The sequence below is a fragment of the Schistocerca piceifrons genome, chromosome 4 (assembly GCF_021461385.2).
Source record: "Schistocerca piceifrons isolate TAMUIC-IGC-003096 chromosome 4, iqSchPice1.1, whole genome shotgun sequence".
Classification (NCBI taxonomy): domain Eukaryota; kingdom Metazoa; phylum Arthropoda; class Insecta; order Orthoptera; family Acrididae; genus Schistocerca; species Schistocerca piceifrons.
The window spans coordinates 292763446-292788233 of record NC_060141.1 but is presented as its reverse complement, the minus strand read 5'-3'; the positions used below and the strand labels follow the sequence as shown (position 1 = coordinate 292788233).

The 24788-nt window shown below is 36.5% G+C and overlaps 1 protein-coding gene across 1 annotated transcript in view; it reads left to right on the top strand.

The window, feature by feature from the left end:
- Positions 1 to 20938, top strand: part of LOC124796280 (integrin alpha-PS5-like) — a 566708-nt gene extending 545770 nt beyond the window's left edge. Inside the window, exons 22-23 of the mRNA XM_047260397.1 lie at positions 5625 to 5757; positions 18912 to 20938. Coding sequence (XP_047116353.1) covers positions 5625 to 5757; positions 18912 to 18998 — 220 coding nt within the window. The 3' untranslated portion in view covers positions 18999 to 20938. The remainder of the gene's footprint in view (positions 1 to 5624; positions 5758 to 18911) is intronic.
- The last annotated feature ends 3850 nt before the right edge of the window (positions 20939 to 24788 follow it).

Genomic DNA, 24788 nt, shown 5'->3' with positions numbered 1-24788 from the left:
CTTCCATCCAGCCATTTTAAGCCATGTGAACTATTTATAACATTGAGTATGGCTTAAGAAAGCATTATCGTAGGCTTCCTGCATCATTTGGTGTGTCTCTGTAAAGGTTTTCTTGAGTTTCATGCAAAATTTGATGCAGACATATTACTCCTCTAACTCTGCCATCTCTAAATAGGCAAACTCTGCAACATGATGTTCTACTCAATACAGCTCTGAACAATAACTGTCATACAACGATGAAGCTTCTGGCAGTTACACATTAAACTCAGGCCTGTGCACGTATGCCAACCACGTTTCACTCTAACGCACTACTGGTGTAAAATTATGAATGTTCTAGTATTTTTTGAACACACATCATATATTAAACAATCTTTTCTACAGAACTATAAACAAGTTGTCTATGTTGGCAAATAAATGTCCAGTATGGAACAAGTTCAGGTTGGTGTTCTACAGGGATCTGTGCTGAGCCCTTTCCTGTTCCTAATGTTGATTAATGATCTGACCTCATTTATTAGAGCCAATACTGTACCGTATACAAATGACATGATTTGTCTTCACTGTAGTACTGTTCTCAGTAGCCTTAAAACTTTGTTGAAAACGCAATTTCTGAAGCATCTAATAGTCTTAGAGCAAATGGATTCTTGCTGAAGAAAAACAAAACACAGAAGATGATTTTTACTGTTAAAATAAGCTTCTAGTTAATAAAATATTCTGGGCTATTGTGCTGTGACCAGATGAATTTCACAGTAGAACTCAATGATTCACCCCATCTGTAGAGGAAACTTTAAGCGTGGTCACAGCTTCTTTAAGTGTCTGATTTCCACCCTGGCTAGGTACAGTCAGCAGCAAGCCAGGATGTGAATCGGACACTTGAAGTAGCTGTGATCCTCCTCAAAAATGTCCTCTGCATATGGGGAGAAAATGTTAGGTTTTCATGTGGAATTCACCTAACTATGACGAAACAGCCCAGATAATTTTATTAAAGTAACATTTCTGTCTGAGAAATTTTACATTTTACAGTTAAGCTTCCCTCAGGTTATTCATATTATGTGGATTTAAAAATTTTCCCATCAAATTTGATGGCTCACATGGAAATGGGTGGTAGGTGCCCATTCAAAATATCATGGAATGAATTAAATGAAGACCAGCTGGAAATTTGTTTGAACATCCAAGTTACGATAAGTTTTTCAGGAGTTTATTTATGATAAATTATCTCAGGGTCAACATGTAAAGTGTCTGAGTGGTAAGTTATCTAGAATAATTTATTTGTTCAGGCAACTTATGGAGTTTGTACGTGACACGTTTGTTAGAAAATCCTGCATTTCTTTTTTCAAAGCATAATATTATATTGTGTTATTTTGTGTGGAAACTAATTGTGTGGATAAGATCTTAATACTGAAGAAGTAACCTATTAGGGTAATTACTGGTTCTCTAAATAAAGACTGTGTAAACCTTTGTTTGTGAACAATAAATAATGACACTAAAAAACTTACTTGTACACAATGTTTAATTTATACAAAGAACTAGTTACTTAAGCAAAATGCAGAAAAATGTACATTGGTACAACATGAAATTCACCTACACTTGTACTAGAAACTGGTAAAATCAAGTAACAATTGTGAACCTATGAGCAACAAATATAAACTGTACAAGATCTATCTGAATAAACCTGTATTCCCAGTTACTTGTCCAACCATTTGGTAATATAAAAATATTCATTAATTGTGATATAAAATTGTAATGTTAGTCACTAACTTAAGCATGTGATGGTTTGTTACCATTGTAATGGATGAATGACAGTAACATTACTTTATTATTGCTATAATAATAATAATAATAATAATAATAATGATGATGATGATGATGATTATTGTTATTGTTATTATTGTTGGTGATTCTGTGCCTCAGTCATTAAAAATGGAACCCTTTTGTCCTTGTGACTCTCTGTCTGACTGTTAAAATCCTTTTTCTCAGGAATGGATAGAGAAAACAAGCTGAAATTTATGTCTCGTACTAAGGTCTATGACCCCTTGTCATTCTAAAACACTTCAGCTTCTAAGTCAATGCAGTCAAAGGATATGGCTATTCAGATCACATATTTTGAGACTTGCAAGCTCAATCATGAAAATCCATAGAATACTTCCCATTGGTTCTACAGTCATGAGATTTGGCAAGAAGCAAGCTTTCACAGCACAAAGGAAAAGAAATCTAAAAGCTATTAAGTTGTAACCATCTCTTATGAAATAAATTAAAACTTTAAAAATATGTAATTTTTTTATCTCGCTGTCTCTCTGTCCATTTGACTGTTAAGACCCCTTTTTCTCGGGTACAGATGGATAGATCATATTGAAGTTTATGTCACATACTAAGATACATGGTTCCTTTGTGGCCTAATAAATGCGAGCTTCTAAAGTAAATGAAGTCAAAAAATATGGCCATTATTGTCACACATTTTGATACTGGCAAACTTACTGTTCAAAACATGTAGGGTACCACTACTTCCTGTTAACCTAGAATCATTAAATTTAGCAAGCAGCAAGCTTTCACAGTATAAGTAAAGGGGAAAAATCAGAAATTGTTTATTTATAATTATATCACAAGGATATTTTTTTCTCTGACTGATTGTTTATCTGTCAAGACCCCTCAGGGATGGATAAATTTTTCACATTGAAATATATGTCATATACTGAGGTCTGTGGTCCCTTGGTGGTGTAAAAAGCTTAAGATTTCAAGCTGGTGCAATCAAAAGGTATTAAATTTTATGTCAAATATTTTGATATGCACAAAATCACACATCAAAACTTGGATAAAATCTGATATTGTTAATTATTAGGAAGAAACTGAGTAAAAATTACCCAAGGAAATTCTTAAAACTTCTATGAGTTCTGTAATAATTATGTAGATCTAGTTTACAAAGACAGTATGAGTACTTCTGAAAAATGTAGTGAACCTTGAACATGAAGTTTATAAATTGAGGCATGTGAAAGTAATTGTAATACACTGTTGGCCATTAAAATTACAGTATTAGCAAGGATGGTAAATAAGATAATTTTATTTATTGTGAGTATACAGTATAGTAGAAAGACTACATTATTTACATTGAAGGTTATCTGGGGGCATACGGAGTGTGAAATTTAGTACACAGAGCTGCAGTCTCTGGCAGCAACAAAGGCTGTGACTGAGCTGGTCATCAAGTTAAACTGGACTTAGATGACTAATAGACATATGTCATTCCACAGTGCTTCAGTTTTATGCTAAGGTTCATCAGTTATAGTAGCTGGCGAGTGGTGGTATTCCACCTTTCAGCAGCTCAGGAGAGTGTGTTCTCATTGAGCGAGAGATCTGGCCAATATGCTTTCAAGGCAACAGTGAAACATACTCTTTGATGAGACAAGTCAGGACAACATGTGCAACATGCACTCTTGTATTTTCTTGTTGGAAGATAATGTCACCGAAATCAAAAGAAAGGATAAAGCTGCCACCATTATTCCATCATAAATGTAATGGCTGATGCCTAAATTAATGTTTGTGTGAACTAGGGATGATATTTTGTGGACCCAGTTGCAACCCATACCATTACACCTGGTACAGGGCACATACAACAATGACAAATACGTTCATACAATTTTCATTCTCCTCAGAGCCTCCACATACATATGTTGATCATGATGTTGTATACAGGACGTGGACTTATCTGAAAAGACAACATATCTGTGCACCATTCTCTCTCCTCATATCAGGGGAAGCCACAATGCTGGTTGGTGTGCTGACAATTCATGGCACTCAAGATGTTATCTCACTTTTCACATGGATACTTGTCTTGCTGCAAAAAACTTCATTTGCTGTTTCTCTGTGCATGATGTGGCTGTAATTCCTCCACAGCTGAAAGAACACTGAGTTTGCCCTTTCAGGTGCTATTCATGTGGGGCTATTGAGATCCTGCATGGTGTTGTGTATGATCATACATTTACATAACAGTTGCAGGATCCTGACTAAGATGAGCAGCAATATTTTGGATTGATAAACTGCAGTCTTGTTGGCCTCAATCCTGCAAAACTTGAATTCTGATATGTATTGGTAGATATTTCTTTTCCTTATGTGAAGCATTATGCAATCCTCCCACAAACAAATAACATTCAGATGTGTTTTTCCAATCTACATCTATACTCTGCAAACCACAGTGAAGTGCATGTCAGAAGGTACTTCTCATTGTACCAGTCACTAGGGCTTTCACCCGTCCCATTCGGGTATGGAGTGTGGGACGAATGATTGCTTAAACATGCTAATTTGTGCTGTAATTAATCTAATACTGTCTTTAAAATCACTGTGGGAGTGATACACATGTGGTTGCAATATGTTCCATGATTCATCACTTGAAGTTGGTTCTAGAAACTTTGTAAGTAGGGTTTTATGCAATAGTTTTCAGCTATCTTCAAGCACCTGACAATTCAGTTCTTTCAGCATCTTTGTGACACTCTCTGAGGGTCAAACCAACCTGTGACCATTCATGCTGAGCTTCTTTGTATCTATTCAAAATTCCCTTTTAGTAATATTTGGTGTGAATCCAACAAAACTGAGTGATTTCTAGGATGGGTCACCTGAGTGTTTTGTAAGCTCCCTCCTATGTAGATTTATTACATATCCCTAGTATTCTACCAGTAAATTGTGGTCAGCCACCTGCTTTACGTACAACTCAGCCTTTGTGATGATTCTGTTTTGGAAATGTGGTTTTTGATGAGAAGCCCTCTGTATATTCTTTCCTTATATCCTGAATGTAGATTGTGTTACTTCTATATTCTCTGTGCAGTTGCACTGAAATGCTGATCATTTGCATATCTAAATATGTAGCCACTTGGACATTTGTTGCATGTTACCTACATTGTGTTATAGTTTTACTGGCCAGTGGTATATTAGGTTACTGGTGTATATAAATAAAATGTTGTTTGTCTTTGATGTTGATATATTTATAACCTCAAAGATAGATAATATATCAAATATTTTTCCAGCTTTCTGTAGTATTATGTGTTTAACAGATGTGACTCTTCAGTTTCCTAAGATGTAGACAACAAGAAATTACTGTACAGTGTATAGCCAGATCTCTGTATCCTACAAGCAAAATATTTTGTCAGTAAATCACATCAGTGCATCTGATGATGAAAACATGTATGTTTGCCAAAATATTGTGCTTCTGAGACAGTGAGATCTTGCAATACTGCAATGCCTGTGTTATTCTGATTATGATGCAAAGTTCTTTTGGACTTGCATGCATGTCCAAAGGAACAGGTACTACGGTGACTACAGGTCATAGACACATGATTGATGACGTATGGAAGTTTGGGTTTGTCCATGAGTCATACATGGATAGCCAAATGGTAAAGCACCATTCACAATAAGTGGGAAATCTGGGTTTGTGTCCCAATCTGGCATAAATTTTCATTGTTGTCATTCCATTCTACAGCTGATGGTTGTCATTATTCACAACTGTTAATACATTTAATGTAGTAAGATCTTGGTTTGTACAGCTTTTGATTTATTTCCATGGACTTTGGTGTACTTAGATATTGCATACACAGATAGTTTGGAGTATAATGTTAAAATGTCCACTGTTATTCATAAATTTTCAGGTCAGGCAGAAAATCAGTATCCACAGTAATAGTGGCAGATAAGCCCTATGAATCAGTGGCAGTCTGGATAATTATACTTGCAATCATTGGGGGCATTCTACTCCTGTGTTTGTTAGTATTTGGCATGAAAAAGGTAATATAGCTTTTGTTAAATTTTATGGACTACCTAGAATTACAGAAAACAGTTAAGAATATTGCAATAATATTTTGATAAAGTACAATTTCAATATGATAGTATGAGGGTCATCCAGAAATTAAGTTTCCCTTGTTTCATTGTATGTATTTAGCTAGAAATGTAGCACATGCACAACAGAGTTATGATGTACCAATCACATGATTGCCAAACTAGTCTAGGCAGTCGCTGAAAATGGTAGCTGGCAGTCTTTCTTCCACCAGCTGTCTAGTTTGAACTGTAGTAACTTTTATTAATGCACAAAATGTAGTATCAATTAAAATTAATCATTATCAGTGTCTGGTGTAAGGGTGAAGATCATGGAAAAACAGATGGTGCATGACTGGGGGAGGTAATTTTCCAAAGATGGTCAGAGTGTCCACATTGAAAAGAATGGTAGTTGACCATCCCTCTTCAAAGAGTACCTTATGGAACTGGTGCAGCAGAGCAGCATTGAGAACTGTCACATAATGACTATGGAGCTCAGCAGCCATTTCTTGCAGATATTGTGATCCTTGTTGCATGAAATTGCCATGAAGCACCTGCTGTACAGTAGAGTGTGTACCATGCAGATACTTAAATCCCTGACACCCAAAGACAAAATTGATTGCTTTTGAGAAGCATTGACATTTCAGCAGCAGTGCCCTGGTGTAAGCTATGAGTTACTTGCCAGGATTGTCATGGGTGAAGATATATTAGTTGCTCACTTTACTCCAGAAACCAATCAGCAGTCAATGCATTAGCTTCATAGTTGATCTCCGGTGAAGACAATGTCCAGATGGACTGTGTTGGGGCAGAAAGTGATGTGCACTGTATTCTGGGACAGGAATGGCATTCTGCTGATTTACTTCCTGCAAAGAGGTGAAGCAGTAAAAGCAGATCATTACAGTGAAACACTGCGGAAACTAAGATGGGCTATTCAAAACAAGAGCTGTTGTATGTTCAGTGAACATGTGCTGATCCATGACAATGCTTGCCCAAATACAGCTCAATGCACAACAGCTGTTTGGTAGGAGTTTCATTGGGAGCTGTGTGATCATCCACTGTACTGTTGTGACCATGTTCCCAGTGATTTCCATCTATTCTTGCACTCCAAGAAATGTCTGCCTCCAGTTACCATTTTCACAATAACCAAGATATGAATACAACTCTGAAGCACTGGTTCCATTGCCAGGCAGCAAACTTCTATAACACAGTAATACAAAATTTAATCTCACAGTTTGACAAGTGCCTCAATTCTGGTGGTGATTATGTCACAAAATAGCCCAACTATTGCTATGAGGAACCTAATTTCTGGACAACTCTTTTTACAGATTTTAAGAGATGATGCAGAAAAAGTATACACTGATGAAGATATTATATTATACTTCATAAATGACTCAGATTTTAATTTTTTGTGAAACTCTGTGCTTCACGCAACATTGAACACCTGTTACATGTTGTTGCGTATGTCACCTAATGCTCATTTCCCGGGTGCTGTAATTTTTGTTTTTAAATTAAATATTGGATTTGAAGTTCAAATTAACAAGGAAACTATTAATATGGTGCCAAGAATAGATCACAAGTACTCTCTTAACATGTCTCTATGAAAAGTGTCTGTATTTGAAAAGAATTGACAATTTGAATATCTAAAGTAACATGATAAAAAATGTGCCTGAAATGATCCTGCTATGGCAAAAGCAGAAAAATAAATATGTGGTTTACAAGTATATCAACTACATGTTGTGATTTTTTGCAAGATGTAGTAATAGAAAACTTTTATTATTGTGGAAAATGTGCAATAAAGGACATTACCTGTTTTAAATAGAATTGAAAGTGTGAGAATGCTAATTGTTAGCAGGAAATATTGGTACGTGTGAACTGTGATGCTCATTTTGGCTAAAAACTCTAAAGGAGTGAGTGCATAAGTAAGGTCATCACACTTTTAATATACGAGATCTTATACCTGAAACATGTTAGTGACAACATAAAGAATGACATCCTGGAATCATTATAAAAGAGCTTACATGATGGTAATAAAAAATCACTAAATTGGAATAATTATTAATATGTGCAATGCATGCTTTTAAGGACCAAAACTGTATTGTACATTGATAACACTATCAACACTAGTCCTAATTTTTGCTATAGACTGCCACTGTGAGGTAAATGCAAATTCCATGTACAAAGATAAAACCAATAAAGATTAGGTCTTATTATCCTGATGACAGCGAGTTTATAACAGATACAGCACAAGCATTACATTTGCTTGAGTACTTTAGGGAAACCACAGAAAACTGAAATCTGAGTTGTCAGACATGGTAAGTACTGCACTATCTTGCTAAGTACAAAGATAAAGAAAGAAAGGGATGCTAATCTATATCTATATATAAAAAGCTTGTGTGTAGGTACTGACACTCTTTTCTCCATGATCACCCACTTCGACCAACTCATGGTTTTGCTGGTAGATAGCCCTAGGTCTCACGCTGTTTGTGTGGGAGGCTGGTCATATTGTGTGGCAGTGGATGAGTGTGGTGAGCAAAAATCCATGAAATATGAAGCAATAAACACTCTTAGGAAAAGCTATGTACTCTGTGACTTACAGACTTAATCATACATGTAAAAATATGTTTGTTGTTTCATTCGTCCAACATAATATGATGCTTGTGTGGTTTTGCCAGTCAGACTTTAATAACAATGTGCTATATCAAATAGATCAGTTTTTAATCTCTCAGCACATTTTTGTCAATCCCAATTTACCAATGACTAACTGAGACACAAAGAAAAAATCAGATAGATTCAAAGATAAAAATACTCATAACTTACAAATGAATGACTGAACAGTACACTACACTGACTTAGGAAAAACATTTCACTTATTCTCCATTAGTGTAATTGTTTTACACTCCAGTCAGCAAGACTTCAGGCTGAACATGTGTCTGGAGATGCCTGGGACAGCAGCATGTCTTGCCCACCACGTACACCTACTGCCACTTGCCGCAACCAAACTACCTTACTAACAAGATAATTGCATTCATAATTTCTTTGATCAGGTATATGTGTGTATGCATCTCATATCTGCAATGGTACTCATGCCTCCTCCCATGCCATATATTGTGACCTGACCAAAGCTGGAATTCTCAGCTAGTAATAATACATTGAAAATGAAACATGTAATTAAAGAATAAAATAAAAATTCTGTATATCCTGTCAACCGCATTACACTTCTACAATCTAGTTAGTTAGTTTCATGTTCCATAGACATTTGCATAGTAAATCATAATGAAATGGAACAAGTCATTTTACATACACGTAACAACTATAAAACAGCTACTTTAAAAAAAAAAAAGTAATCTACAGATGTGAGTTAATAATACCTGCCCACCACATTTTACATATTACAATAGAAAGAGTTGTCAAGGAGAAATTTTTTAGTTTGTTTTCAAATTTTACTTTGCTATATGTCAGACAAAGTAAAATTTGCTATATGTCAGACCCCCCCCCCCAAGAACCTTGCCGTTGGTGGGGAGGCTTGCGTACCTCAGCGATACAGATATCCGTACCTTAGGTGCAACCACAACGGAGGGATATCTGTTGAGAGCCCAGACAAATGTGTGGTTCCTGAAGAGGGACAGCAGCCTTTTCAGTAGTTGCAGGGGCAACAGTCTGAGTGATTGACTGATCTGGCCTTGTAACACTAACTGCGAACGGCTGAAAGCAAGGGGAAACTACAGCCGTAATTTTTTTTGAGGACATGCAGCTTTACTGTATGGTTAAATGATGATGGCATTCTCTTGGGTAAAATATTCCAGAGGTAAAATAGTCCCCCATTCGGATCTCCGGGCGGGGACTACTCAGAAGGATGTTGTTATCAGGAAAAAGAAAACTGACGTTCTACTGATCGGAGCGTGGAATGTCATTTCCCTTAATCGAGCAGGTAGGTTAGAAAATTTAAAAAACGAAATGGATAGGTTAAAGTTAGATATAGTAGGAATTAGTGAAGTTCGGTGGCAGGAGGAACAAGACTTTTGGTCAGGCGAATACAGGGTTATAAATACAAAATCAAATGGGGGTAATGCAGGACTCGGTTTAATAATGAATAAAAAAAAAGGAGTGTGGGTAAGCTACTACAAACAGCATAGTGAACGCCTTATTGTGGCCAAGATAGACATGAAGCCCACACCTACTACAGTAGTACAAGTTTATATGCCAACTAGCTCTGCATATGACGAAGAAATTGAAGAAATGTATGAGGAAATAAAAGAAATTATTGCGATAGTGATGGGAGACGAAAATTTAACAGTCATGGGTGACTGGAATTCGGTAGTAGGAAAAGGGAGAGAAGAAAACGTAGTAGGTGAATATGGATTGGTGCTAAGAAATGAAAGAGGAAGCCACTTGGTAGAATTTTGCACAGAGCACAACTTAATCATAGCTAGCACTTGGTTCAAGAATCACAAAAGAAGGTTGTACATACGGAAGAAGCCTGACAGGTTTCACATAGATTATATAATGGTAAGACAGAGATTTAGGAACTAGGTTTTAAATTGTAAGACATTTCCAGGGGCAGATGTATACTCTGACCACAATCTATTGGCTATGAACTGTAGATTAAAACTGAAGAAACTGCAAAAAGGTGGCAATTTAAGGAGATGGGACTTGGATAATCTGAAAGAATCAGAGGTTGTACAGAGTTTCAGGGAGAGCATAAGGGAACAATTTACAGCAATGGGGGAAAGAAATACAGTAGAAGAAGAATGGGTAGCTTTGAGAGAAAAAGTACTGAAGGCAACAGAGGATCAAGTAGGTAAAAAGATGAGGGGCAGTAGAAATCCTTGGGTAACAGAAGATATATTGAATTTAATTTATGAAAGGAGAAAATATAAAAATGCAGTAAATGAAGCAAGCAAAAAGGAATACAAACGTCTCAAAAATGAGATCGGCAGGAAGTGCAAAATGGCTAAGCAGGGATGGCTAGAGGACAAATGTAAGGATGTAGAGGCTTGTCTCACTAGGGGTAAGATAGATACTGCCTACAGGAAAATTAAAGAGACCTTTGGAGAAAAGAGAACCATTTGTATGAATATCAAGAGCTCAGATGGAAACCTAGTTCTAAGCAAAGAAGGGAAAGCAGAAAGGTGGAAGGAGTATATAGAGGGACTATACAAGGGTGATGTACTTGAGGACAATATTATAGAAATGGAAGAGGATGTAGATGAAGATGAAATGGGAGAAATGATAGTGCGTGAAGAGTTTGACAGAGCACCGAAAGACCAGAGTCGAAACAAGGCCCCAGGAGTAGACAACATTCCATTAGAACTACTGACGGCCTTGGGAGAGCCAATCCTGACACAACTCTACCATATGGTGAGCAAGATGTATGAGACAGGCGAAATACCCTCGGACTTCAAGAAGAATATAATAATTCCAATCCCAAAGAAAGCAGGTGTTGACAGATGTGAAAATTGCCGAACTATCTGTTTAATAAGTCACGGGTTCAAGATACTAACGCAAATTCTTTACAGACGAATGGAAAATCTGGTAGAAGCCAACTTCAGGGAGGATCAGTTTGGATTCCGTAGAAATATTGGAACTTATCTGAGAAGCTAGATTAAGGAAAGGCAAACATACATTTCTAGCATTTGTAGAATTAGAGTAAGCTTTTGACAATGTTGACTGGAATACTCTCTTTCTAATTCTGAAGGTGTCAGGGGTAAAATACAGGGAGCGAAGGGCTATTTACAACTTGTACAGAAACCAGATGGCAGTTATAAGACTTGATGGACATGAAAGGGAAGCAGTGGTTGGGAAGGGAGTGAGACAAGTTTGTAGCCTCTCCCCAATGTTATTGAATCTGTATATTGAGCAAGCAGTGAAGGAAACAAAAGAAAAATTCGGACTAGGTATTAAAATCCATGGGGAAGATATAAAAGCTTTGAGGTTCGCCGATGACATTGTAATTCTGTCAGAGACAGCAAAGGACTTGAAAGAGCAGTTGAATGGAATGGACAGTGTCTTGAAAGGAGGATGTAACATGAACATCAACAAAAGCAAAATGAGGATAATGGAATGTAGTTGATTTAAGTCAGGTGATGCTGAGGGAATTAGATTAGGAAATGAGATACTTAAAGTAGTAAAGGAGTTTTGCTATTCGGGGAGCAAAATAACTGATGATGGTCGAAGTAGAGAAGATAATGGAATGTAGTCGAATTAAGTTGGGTGATGCTGAGGGAATTAGATTAGAAAATGAGATACTTAAAGTAGTAAAGGAGTTTTGCTATTTGGGGAGGAAAATAACTGATGATGGTCGAAGTAGAGAGGATATAAAATGTAGACTGGCAATGGCAAGGAAAGCATTTCTGAAGAAGAGAAATTTATTAAAATCGAGTATAGATTTATATGTCAGGAAGTCGTTTCTGAAAGTATTTGTATCGAGTGTAGCCATGTATGGACGTGAAACATGGACGAAAAAATAGTTTGGACAAGAAGGGAATAGAAGCTTTTGAAATGTGCTGCTACAGAAGAATGCTGAAGATTAGATAGGTAGATAATATAACTAATGAGGAAGTACTGAATAGGATTTGGGAGAAGAGAAGTTTGTGGCACAATTTGACTAGAAGAGGGGATCGGTTGGTAGGACATGTTCTGAGGCATCAAGGGATCACCAATTTAGTATTGGAGGGCAGCGTGGAGGGTAAAAATCATAGAGGGAGACCAAGAGATGAATACACTAAACAGATTCAGAAGGATGTAGGTTGTAGTAGGTGCTGGGAGATGAAGAAGCTTGCACAGGATAGAGTAGCATGGAGAGCTGCATCAAACCAGTCTCACCACTGAAGACTACAACAACAACATATGTCAGACATTTTATATCCTTGGGTAGTTTATAAAAAAAATTTATTGTAGCATTGTGCACCACTTCTTGTGTTAAAGATGGTCTTAATGAGGAGTAATTGTTAAAGATGGTCTTAACGAGGAGTAATGAATGTCACTTTTGCTTCTGGTATTGTGATTATGTACATCATTGTTCGTTTTGCAAAGCAGTGGAGTATGTGCAACAAACTTTGTGAGGGAGTAGACATACTGTGTAGGAGTAATCTGAATGCCCAACTCTTTAAACAGGTGTCTACAATATGAAGATGGTGGATATGCAATCCATTAAAATGTTGCAACTAAAAGACAATGCCACTCAGCTGATAACCCGTGAAGATTTCATAATGTGCAAAATACCTCAGTTTCCTGATTTTTCTCTCCCCAAGACTTGCAATGATTATAACTTTAAGTGTGGCTGAACTAAGTTGTTTTAGGAGTTCCAAAATGTGTTTTTTCCAGTTTAAATTCTTATCAGTGCCAACATCTAAGACTTTTGAAGTTTCCACTGTATTTATTATTTCCTCACTGAGTGTTACACTAGACAGACAATTGTTTACAAATATGAGGAACAATAGTAGATCTAAGATTGAGCCTTGAGCAACTCTATACATGATTTCTCCCTACTCAGAATAGTGTCCCTGGACTAAATATAATGTACCATTTATTATTTCCTCACTGAGTGTTACACTAGACAGACAATTGTTTACAAATATGAGGAATAATAGTAGATCTAAGATTGAGCCTTGAGCAACTCTAAACATGATTTCTCCCTACTCAGAATAGTTTCCCTGGACTAAATATAATGTACCAAGTTACCCAAACAAAAGGTAAAGCACTGCCAAATACGAACAGGGTAGAGACTGCCATGTGAGTTATTGTTTCTGGTCATAGTAATGGAGACATTATAACTGAAATTATTAGCAAAAACTCTTTTATAAAGACGTTTATATTTGTTATGCCTGACCCCCTGCCAGCTTAAATTAAAAGATAATGAAATTTGAAAAAGTTACAATCCTAAATTAAAATCATTAACAGCAAATTCAAGTGACATTTATAGAAATTAACTACGGGTGGTTATGACAGTGCAAAAATAATGTAAGTCTTCAACTTTTTGACACTTATTACCAATTTCTTGTGTTTGTAGCACAATTTGCAACACAAATGAGTGAAGCAAAAAATAAATAAATAAATAAATAAATAAATAAATAAATAAATAAATATGTTTATACACACATTTATGCAGGACAGCATCAACATACAACTAACAAATCCTAGTGTAACCTCCAAAAGCTATCCAGAGAAGGAAATAGTGTCCAAAACTTTCTGTATGGGAAAACTGTTAATACCATAATTGACAACAGGAAGCAGACAAGAAACATGAGCAACAAATTAAATCATACCAGTGCCAGCAAAAGCAGATGATGGGCCATGTCTAAGAGTAATGCAAGGGAAAGAACATATGGTGTTTTTGTCCTGTTCTGAGCCAAAAGCATTAGGCAGTTAGCAGAGAGTACCGGCAATAGAAGAAATGCAATACGGTAGCACCAAGAGTTGACAGAGCTGGTTCAATAACAGCAGACATTTGTGATAAAACAAGAATTTCTGCAGAATCATCTGTGGAAGAAGACGTAGAATTTCCAACATTATATACTAAACCAAGAGCACTAGTGAGGACACAAGAGACAACCCCATCAATTGCAACTGCATCACCGATACCAGTAACAGTTGAAACATTGACAGCAGCAATAGTAACTGCAATAGCTTGATCATCACCACCAATAAAGGCAGAGAAGATATGTTCAGTAAAACAAGAGAAGTCTTTTCTGTGCTTGGCAGAAATTATTTTTAAGTACAAGGCAGAAAACAAAGGAGAAGCTCATGAGAGAGGCAGTAAGAGAGTTTTAACAGCACTTTGTCAAAATATTCACCCTTAAGACAGCTCTATCAGAACAAAGCAAGGGAATACAAACAACCATAGGCAGGCATGGGAGCAGGAACAAGGAAGAAGAAAAGAAAAGCAATGCTGATGGTGACCAAATTCAAACTAAAGACATATGATGTTGCAAATATTAAAAATAACTACTAAGTGGAAAATGAAACTAATCTAAGAATTTATCAGTATACTACACAATCCTTGTGTATTAAGTTTTATGAAATTAACATTCTACTAAAAGCTGATATGAAGAATATCAAAGTGACGTGTTCCTCAGAACACTGAGTTGACACAGAAACAACTCAATAAGTTACACTAGCAAACACCATTTATCCTACTACTGAAATAAGAGCAAATATGATGAGTTAGCAATTTGTACAAGAAATAATATAAACTGTTTGAAAAGAGCTATGCACCAACTGCATTTCCATGACTATGTGTGTGCCTATATTCAAGGAGAACTTTACTATGATATATAAACAAAACAATAACTAAAATAAAATCAGTTGCTTCAAAAATGCTAATCTATGACATCAAAATTGGCTGCTGGGTAGCCTCCAGTACTATGTTGCCCCACTCATTGTGTTGTAATGTGCTTGGGTTATTTTTGACATCTTTGATGCTTAAGCCTGTCCACTCTTCAATGGCAGCCCTCCCCCAGGGCACTCAGTGTGACAGGAGAGTTCCTGTGACAATGTACTAAAAGTTTCATCTGATTCCAAGCAAGCTCAATCTGGTTTATGTCTGCAGACCAGTCTACTCTTTTTTTTTTCTGTCCCATGTAAGAAAATGTTCAGCAGGTGGATGTGGATTGTTTGTTTATTATCTAGAAAGATGAATCTGTCACTAAAACGTTGGTGGTAGGGGTGGACAACTGGCTCAAGCCTCAAATCCACATACTCTCTATTGCAATAGGAGGCATCCAAGACCCAATGTTACGGGTCTAAAACATGACTGACTCACCTCCCTGTGAAGACTACTGGACTGCATTCCTGAGATCTGTATGAGTATCTGACCACTCTCCTGTTCTGATCAGCAGGTTTCAATCAAATCGGGCATTAGTTGGTAAAGAGAATCTAACCCTATGGACCCAGGTTCAATCCAGGTGTCATTTTGTCTACCTTCTTTACAAACCACAGTGTTGCACTGTCTGTACTGTGGTTTGTAATGAATATGTGGACACCAAACTGATCACGTGTATCTGTTTATGCTGTGTCTGGTTAACACTGCCCTCACAGTTGACTGCATGCAGTTCTATTGCAATTTTTCTTTATGCCTCTGAAACCCATAATTTATGAGTGGCATTAACCATTTTGTTGACCACAGACGATCACTATAAGTTAGATTTTCATTTTGTTATATTCCATGATAGCAGTGAAATCATGAAGTGATTGATCTGTGTTGTATGGCATTTCATCAGGCTACTACTCATACTCATAAACTGTCTTGCTGTAAAGTGTCAAATTGATACCCATTTAACCTCAAAGTTATTCTTTGATGCATGGATGTGCAATTAAGACTGTGAACACAAAATTTTGAGTTGTTGAGGGAGGGCACTACGTGAAAGTGCTATGTATCTGCATATCAAAATGTCTATAAGACAATAATGCAACATATTCTAGAGTATATCCTCTTGTGTACATATAAAAGTAAGTGTGACAGATTCCAAGACATACTTCTAGGCACAAAATATGTAGCTACAACCCTTTCAAATGAGTAGTGGAGAAGCTCATTGAATTTAAGTCAGAAAGAAGATAACATTATTATCATGAAACTATCTTCTTCTTCCTCCTTGCTTTGTCCCATGTTTATGGGTTGGCATTGTTGTATGGGTTGAAGCAATGTTTGTGACAATGGGTGGTCGGATGTCCTTCCTAATGCCACCAACCCCTTCACTGTACCCTGTCTGTCTGTGTTTGGTGTGAATAACGCATTCAAGTATTAGAACATTTTTGAAGTGTTTGTGTAGCATATATCTGAGGCAGGACATGGGCACCAGCCCAGTATTTATTTAATTGGATATGGACAACTACCTAAAAACCACATCCAGGCTTGCTGGCACACCATTCGGCATTTCTAATCCACTGGGTTTATTTGATAGAAGGCCAGTGCTCCTCCTTGAATCCTAGAAGCACAGTTGTAAAGCACTTGGCTATCTGGCCGAGTCATGTTTTCATATCATAAATAATGTTGGGTTAAAAGCTTAAAGAGATATATGCAAGGATATTTCATTTATTTGCAGCAGATGTCACAGCTATGATATTGCTACATTTTTGTGACTGAAAAGAAGGTATTTCATTCATTATTTTTTAGCTTTTGTACTACACTTTTAATAAATTATGCTACAGCAGAATTGTGAAATCATTTCCTAGTTAGGCCAAAGTTTTAGTCTCCTGAAAAGCATCAAAGATAAGTTAGAAAGTCCTGGTTGGAATAGAAATATTATACACTCATGCTCATAAATTAAGATTAATGCTGATACATGGTGAAACAATCCTCTGGTGGGTGGTTTGTGGGTTTAAATCACCTTGGGGTATGACCATGCGGTGCATTTGACCTGTGGTCGTCGCATGATGGCGCTGGCAGCATTCCACATGTGCAGAAATGTGTTGGTGCATGTCAGAGTACAGTGCAGTGAGTAAGAGTGCAGATGTTTTCAGCCATGCTAACGGTGACTGTATGTTGAAAAGAACACATATTGATGACATTATGAGGGGTAGAATACTAGGGCGACTGGAGGCTGGTCAAACACAGCAGGTCATAGCACAGGCTCTCCGTGTGCCACAATGTGTGATCTCAAGATTATGGCAATGATTCCAGCAGACAGGAAACATGTCCAGACACTACAGTATGGGATGTCCATGGCGTACAACACCACAAGAAGACTGATATCTCACCATCAGTGCCCACAGACTGCCACGGAGTACTGTAGGTAGCCTTGCTTGGGACCTTACTGCAGCCACTGGAACAGTTGTCTCCAGACACACAGTCTACAGATGACTGAACAGACATGGTTTGTTTGCCCAGAGACCTGCAAGGTGCATTACACTGACCCCTGGTCACAGGAGAGCCCGTAAGGCCTGGTGTCAAGAACACAATACATGGTCATTGGAACAGTAGTCCCAGGTTATGTTCAGGGACGAGTCCAGATACAGTCTGAACAGTGATTCTTGCCGGATTTTCATCTGGCATGAACCAGGAACCAGATACCAAGCCCTTAATGTACTTGAAAGGATCCTATTTGGAGGTTGTGATTTGATGGTGGTGGGTAGGATTATGATTGGTGCACGACACCACTGCATGTCTTTGACAGAGGAACTGTAACAGGTCAGGTGTATCGGGACGTCATTTTGCACCAGTATGTCCACCTTTTCAGGGGTGCAGTGATTCCCACCTTCCTCCTTATGGATGATAATGCACAGCCCCACCAACCTGCCATCATGTAGGAGTACCGTGAAACAGAAGATATGAGGCGAATGGAGTGGTCTGCCTGTTCTACAGACCTAAACCCCATCGAGCACAACTGGGATGCTCTCGGTCGATGTATCGCTGCATGTCTTCAAACCCCTAGGACACTTCAGGAGCTCCGACAGGCACTGGTGCAAGAATGGGAGGCTATACCCCAGCAGGTGCTTGACCACCTGATCCAGTGTATGCCAATCTGTTGTGTGTATGGTGATCATATCCCATATTGATGTAGGGGTACATGCACAGAAAACAGTGGTGTTTTGTAGCACATGTGTTTTGGGACAGTTTTCTCAACTTATTACCAATACCATGAATTTACAGATCTGTGTCGTATGTGTTCCCTATGTGCCTACATTATTAGCACCAGTTCTGTGTAGTGCCATGTTGTGTGGCACCACATTCTGCAATTATCCTTAATTTATGAGCATGAGTGTAGTTTCATCACTGAGTAGTTGGTAAGTGCATACATAAGAATTGCATAGAATAGTGTGTACAACTTGTACTTTTGTTCTTACAAATCAGGTGGATGGGAAATGGTATTACAACATGCTCTGTGATCCTGTGGTCCTCTTGGCATCAATCTATGCTACTCCTGATCCCATACCAACCTCCATCCCTTTCCCATGCCTACCACTTCAGTTCAATGTGTCCATTGTCATATATTACCTTAAAATTTACTGCATGCAGGTGTACTATCTGTCTCTTTTTCTGTCTGTGCAAGGATACATAATAATTTATACTGGAAAAGATACCAAGTAATAATGAAATTTGTTTCAGCTGTGACCAACTCAGACTGTTATATCATTGTTTTTTTTTCTTATACATGATTTTGTTTGTAATATATAATGAATATTTTCTACAGGCTGGATTCTTTAGAAGAAGAAAGAAGGAATTGCTGCTTCAAGGATCTCTGCAGAAGGAAGCAGTAGGTGAAACTGCAAATGAATAGAAAGTATTTAAGGACATCTATGGGCAACTAAGACATTTCTGTACCACAAGTTTTTATAATAGCAAAACTTAATAATTGTATATTTAGATACACTGTTCATTGTATTATTTTAAGGAATTATTGGTATATCTTTCTGTTCACTGTGACAGTACAAATCTCAGTTTAAAATTTTTCAGTGTGTGTCACAGATACCCAGAAACAAAATCCACAGCTTAATATTTCTTTATAAAGAAATCAGCATTTTGTGTTATTTAAACCACAAATATGAGTAAATGCAGCTAAAGTCTGATCAAAATTACTTAAGGATCAACAGTCTGGCATGAATACATGGAGATGTGGAAATGAGTCGCTACATCTTGCATGGAACATACGTATGCTTGCATTTCATTAAACTTGCTCAGACTCATAAGCAATTCACTTTACAAAGACTGTACTGGCATCAGTGTATTCTGCAAGAGCAGTGTTATCTTTCTATTTTAGTTTTCTTGTGGCAACAAATTTTTAAGATGATATACAGAAAGTTTATGAAAATTTATTTCCTGATGATGTTACTGAATTTTTTATATGCAAAAAACCTTTTGTTACTGACTTTAGATGAAAACACCATTCAAAAGAAATCATATGAAATACATTATATTTTCATTTGCTTGAAATTGGTACTCTTTCAGAGATCTCTAACATGAAATAATTTGAGACATATGATGTATGATGCTGCACTCACTTAATGGTCACCTTTCTGGTTTCATTGCAAGAAACAGATTGCTTGGTTTATAATGAACCTGCTATTTTGTTTTCTGCTCAACCTTCTACTTATCTGAAACATAATAAAAAAGTTATGCCTGTCAGTCAAGCCAAAGGAACTTAATGGTTTGAAAAACAAGAACAATAATGATAACAAAATACTCCACCTCATTATTGCAAAAATTATAAGGCAAATAATTAATAGGTTTTCATTGTGTGATTACAACTGTTACTCAGAAGAACTTTATTCAGATTTAGTTTTTGATAATGGTTTTTTTATTAATGTTCAAAGTTTATGGAAATGTAATTTTGCTATTTGATTTGGTTCCGCGTCAGTTTTGTTGGGTCTAAAAGGCAGTGACACATTGACATCCTAATGACTTCTCAGAATGTGAATGTCATGTATGGGAAACTATGGTTTTTGGAGAGATATTAGATCAATAAGCTCCATTATTTAAAATTTGATACTAATTTTGACATATTGGTGCTGGGGACAGTCATCTCCTCTCTCTGAACTGAAATGGTAGACATATTGTCAGCACACTAGATTTTTTGGGAACATTAGCAACAACAGTTGTTGATAGTGTAGGCATGTAACACATAAACCATTCCTCTCAACTGACATGGTATGCCAATCCTCTGGCCAAGAGAGTGACATAAAACATTTTCATGAAATAACATATGATGAATTTCCTTCTGATATTGTTCAGCATCATTCAATACACAACTAATAACAGTAATAACTGATTAAATAATAACTCTTCAAGATTAAGAATTTGAAACAAATGAAATCTCAGACCCCAACTTACAATACCACTGAATATCAATCTGCCTAAATCTGCAGCAAAGTGCAAGTGGAAAATGTCATGATGGGGCAGTTAAGGTCTAGCAACAGCTGGTGGTTGTTCTGGCTACAGGTCTTTTGGGATGGCCGAAGGTGTACCATGTCTTACTTGTGAGCCTCATCTCTCTCCTTACTTCACAGCTGTCAGTCCTGAAGCAATTTTGAACAGGATATTATCAAATGATTTGTTCTTGAAGAAGGTAGAAAATGTTGTTGTAACCTCCCATGTCTAATACCAGAAAGAGAAAACTGATTGAAAATCTTCAGAGAAACAGTATGTTGAATACAGTGAACTGATGAAAAAACAAAAAAGTCACAAACGATTGTAAGTTTGTCATGGTCATTAGGTGATAAGTGATTGTTCCGGGGAGGGGGGGGGGGGGGGGGAACTAACTATATATACCATAAAATAATTGAGATACACAGTGTCTATATTTGACCTACATGTAGTAAATTTTATTTTAGTATCTCATCTCAAATGACACAATTTGTAGCACATTTGTATTATATATAATCAACACAGAGTTATAAAATATCAAATAGTAAAAATATATATATTTAAATATGTACAATCTCTAATAACTGAGATACATAAATTTGAAAGGAACCTACTTCCATAAATGGAAAATATTTCTATAGCTGTATCGGTAATGTAAATTGTCTGAGTTCATATCCCTGAAGATTCTTTTCCAACTAACATTTGATCAGAATGCTTACCCTAGCACAGTGACAAAACGAATAAGGACTACTTAATAGCTCAAGAATATATGAAACTGACAAATACTTTTATATTGTTGATTCATTTAAGAATAAAATCTTTCCTAGTATTACAATTCAGTTGCTGTTGATTGTTCCTGTATGCCCATGTTTAGGAGGTGTAGTGTGTTTACTTTAAATGTCTAAATGCCACATTATGTGATCTTGTTAATAGTAGCTAGTGCAGTGTATTACTCCTGTAAAAGACAGTATGTAACAATAATGATATGATTGTGACTGACGTAATAACCATGAGAATTAACAATCAGCAATCATGTAGAACCCTCTAAATGCTGATTACTAGGTAACTCTTGTTTCTAAAACGTGTATAGAAGTCAGACATGTGCTATTCAATTCAAGCTCTTCAGGGAGATGATTTAGCTATAATCTATCATGGTATATTCTAAGTAGTTGACTTAACAAATTATGCCATATAAGCATTATTTATCCCACCGACACCCTGGGACAATTTCTTATTGTAGTTTTCAGATGTAATGGAAGGGACATGTTTTTGCATAAATAGAGATGATTTATGACTTTAAAAGGTCTTATTAAAATTAATTTTAGAATTACAGCACAATCACAGTAGCATATCACATGGTGTCAATTAACTGTTCATCATCTTCAGACTGTCAATAGATAAAATAGAGACAAAGAATTTTAAAGAATCTTTAAAATCTATTAAATAAAGTTCATTGTAATTAGCTTTTTCTAGTGTGAAATTATGATCCCATTGTTATGAAAATGTGAATGTATATGTGACAGAGGCCACAAAGGACTTGTTAAAAACATCATTAACCTTAAAAATGCACCAGCATATTGTACTGATTTTAAATTATTATTTCTGGATACTGTATTTACCCGATTATAATATGAGGTTTTTTCCCTAATTCATCATTCAAAAAATACAAGTTTGTCTTGTATTCACAGATTAAACTATTGCTGCTGAAGGTAACATTTTTATGTTGTTTAATAGATTATATAGGGGTATCTTTCATTTACAGATGAAGCTCCAAATACTGAGGTCACATAGGGATTTATTTCGAAGAATTTGTAAGTTCAAATGGTATTCATGTTTGAACAGGTTCAAGATTTCGCTGTATGCCAAAGTGCTCAATACAGTGTCGAAGTTGCTTACACAGTCACATGACATATGGCTCAAGCACCACTAGTGCAAGGGATATGCAGGAAACAATTAACTAACAACAACAATAATCTATTGCTCTGTGTAGAATTTGATAAAACACAGGAGGAAATAGCAGTACATTCTAGCTATCATGTTACAGACTGTTGTTATATTTGAACAAGTTTGCAATAAGACTTCTCAAACATGTATGGATACTGTAAACAAACATTAATGCTAATTTTTAAATAAAGGTTGCATTCAAAAGCAGAAATGTTGTCCTTCTAAAAACATTACTTGATTCTGAACCCAGATCAATATTTTATTGATTTTGAGAGAGTGTAATTATTTATTAAGTGGGTTGCAAATGAGAAATTTGCCCACTGTTCACATATTAGAATACCAGGTAAAAGATTGCCAACTTTTAATCAGCTCTATAACAAAATGGTGACATTCAGATGAAACAAGAAGGAAAATAAATCCAAAGTGAAATTACTAACAAACAAAATCATTCACATTAAACTGACTAACCATTGTGAGAATCAGTTACAGCATCAAAACCCATTGTGCAGACAATACTAATAGATGTCAGTAAATCACAGAATGAGAAAAAGTGCAAGAATCCGACTGAATTGTGATTGTGCTCTTGTGTATTAGTTGCTGTTGTTAGAAAATATTGCAGTTTGTGTTTCACTGTTGCTCAAGTAGAGTACTATGGAGGTTTAGAGGGGGAACATCAATAACAACTTGGGCATGAACTGGTTGGGTGTGGGGAGGGGTATACTGAATGGCAGCCAAACATAGGAATGTATACTGCATACTTTGGCTTTTTGAGAACATCTACCATGCTTACATTGCAGCTTTCCTGAATCCATTTGTACTCAGGATTGAACTGCCTTTAAAATGGGACAAATATAAAACAACAGTATTCATCTCTCCAGGAGACGGTAAAAGTCGTACATAGTGGTCACTGGCATACTAATGTCTTTCATGCTACACTGTTGTGTATGCTCACTGTGACATATGACTGGAATGAAAGCAGATGTGTCAGCTGCTACAAGCAGTTCTTTGCAGCCAATGAGAGAGTGGCAGGCAGACAATATATTTGGAAGAAAATAACAGGGCTAGATCTGCTAGGTTCGTAGGAGAGTTTCTGTAAAGTTTGGAAGGTAGGAGATAAGGTACTGGCAGAAGTGAAGCTGTGAGGATGGGGCATGAGTCATGCTTGGGTAGCTCAGTTGTTAGAGCACTTGCCCACGAAACAGTCCAGCACACAGTTTTAATCTGCCAGGAAGTTTCATATCGGCACACTCTCCACTGCAGAGTGAAAATCTCGTTCTCATAACAGTGCAACATTCTCACGTCAATATAGATGCAAAATCTGATATGTATTCAGATAAAAGCAGCTGTGTTCTCAGGTCCTATGGTAGCTGCATCCTCAGAAATCTTAACATATTTGGAAGATACAGCCTAATATTTGTGAGAACGAAGATATAAATTTCACACCTGTGTCATTAGGTTGTTGTTGTGTTGTTGTTGTTTTTAATGATGATGGTGATGATTAAAAATAGTGACTTCACACATTACGGAGTTAGTAAGTGAAAACTGTTGAAAAGAAAACAATTTTTTGTTTGTTTTATTTCTCCTTGTTTTATCAAAATGAAGACAACTAATAAATGGCATAAACATAAGAGTAGGTATAATGTTAACTTTTTAAGCAGATACATTCTGTCAATAAAACAGTTTGTAATTTTGACTAGTCAGAATATATTAAAAATAATTTTTTCTCAAGAAGCCTCTTGAAAAAAGGGGTCATCTTTTACTTAGGTTAGTGCATTATCATAGATGGAACTGAATGGTAAAACATGAGAGATAGATGGATAATGTTATATCCCGACAGTGCAACCTTGGGCATCATAGCACATACATCAGCAAACAGATTTGATAGGATTTACATAACCAAAACATTTATATTTCAGCCTTGTATGTTATTTGGATCACTGTACCTACTCCTTATGGTATAAAACACTGTTCAAAAAAATTTTTCTCGCTACGGATGTGTGGCAGCTAAACATCTTACTTATAGTAGAATCAAAATCAAATCAAACCTTAATTAACAAAAGGAATGTGTGTATACCAAAATTAGTATGTTTTAGGAATGGCTTATGTTGGTAGTTATGGCATATTAAAAGTAAAAGCCATTATACAATATACCAAAAGAAATGTGGCATGGAGTAAAAGCAACATTCTGTGTGGTACTACTTCATGCATCTTTGGGAATTGTTAGCTGGCCACACAAAATTTAACAGATATTAAAAGGTTACAG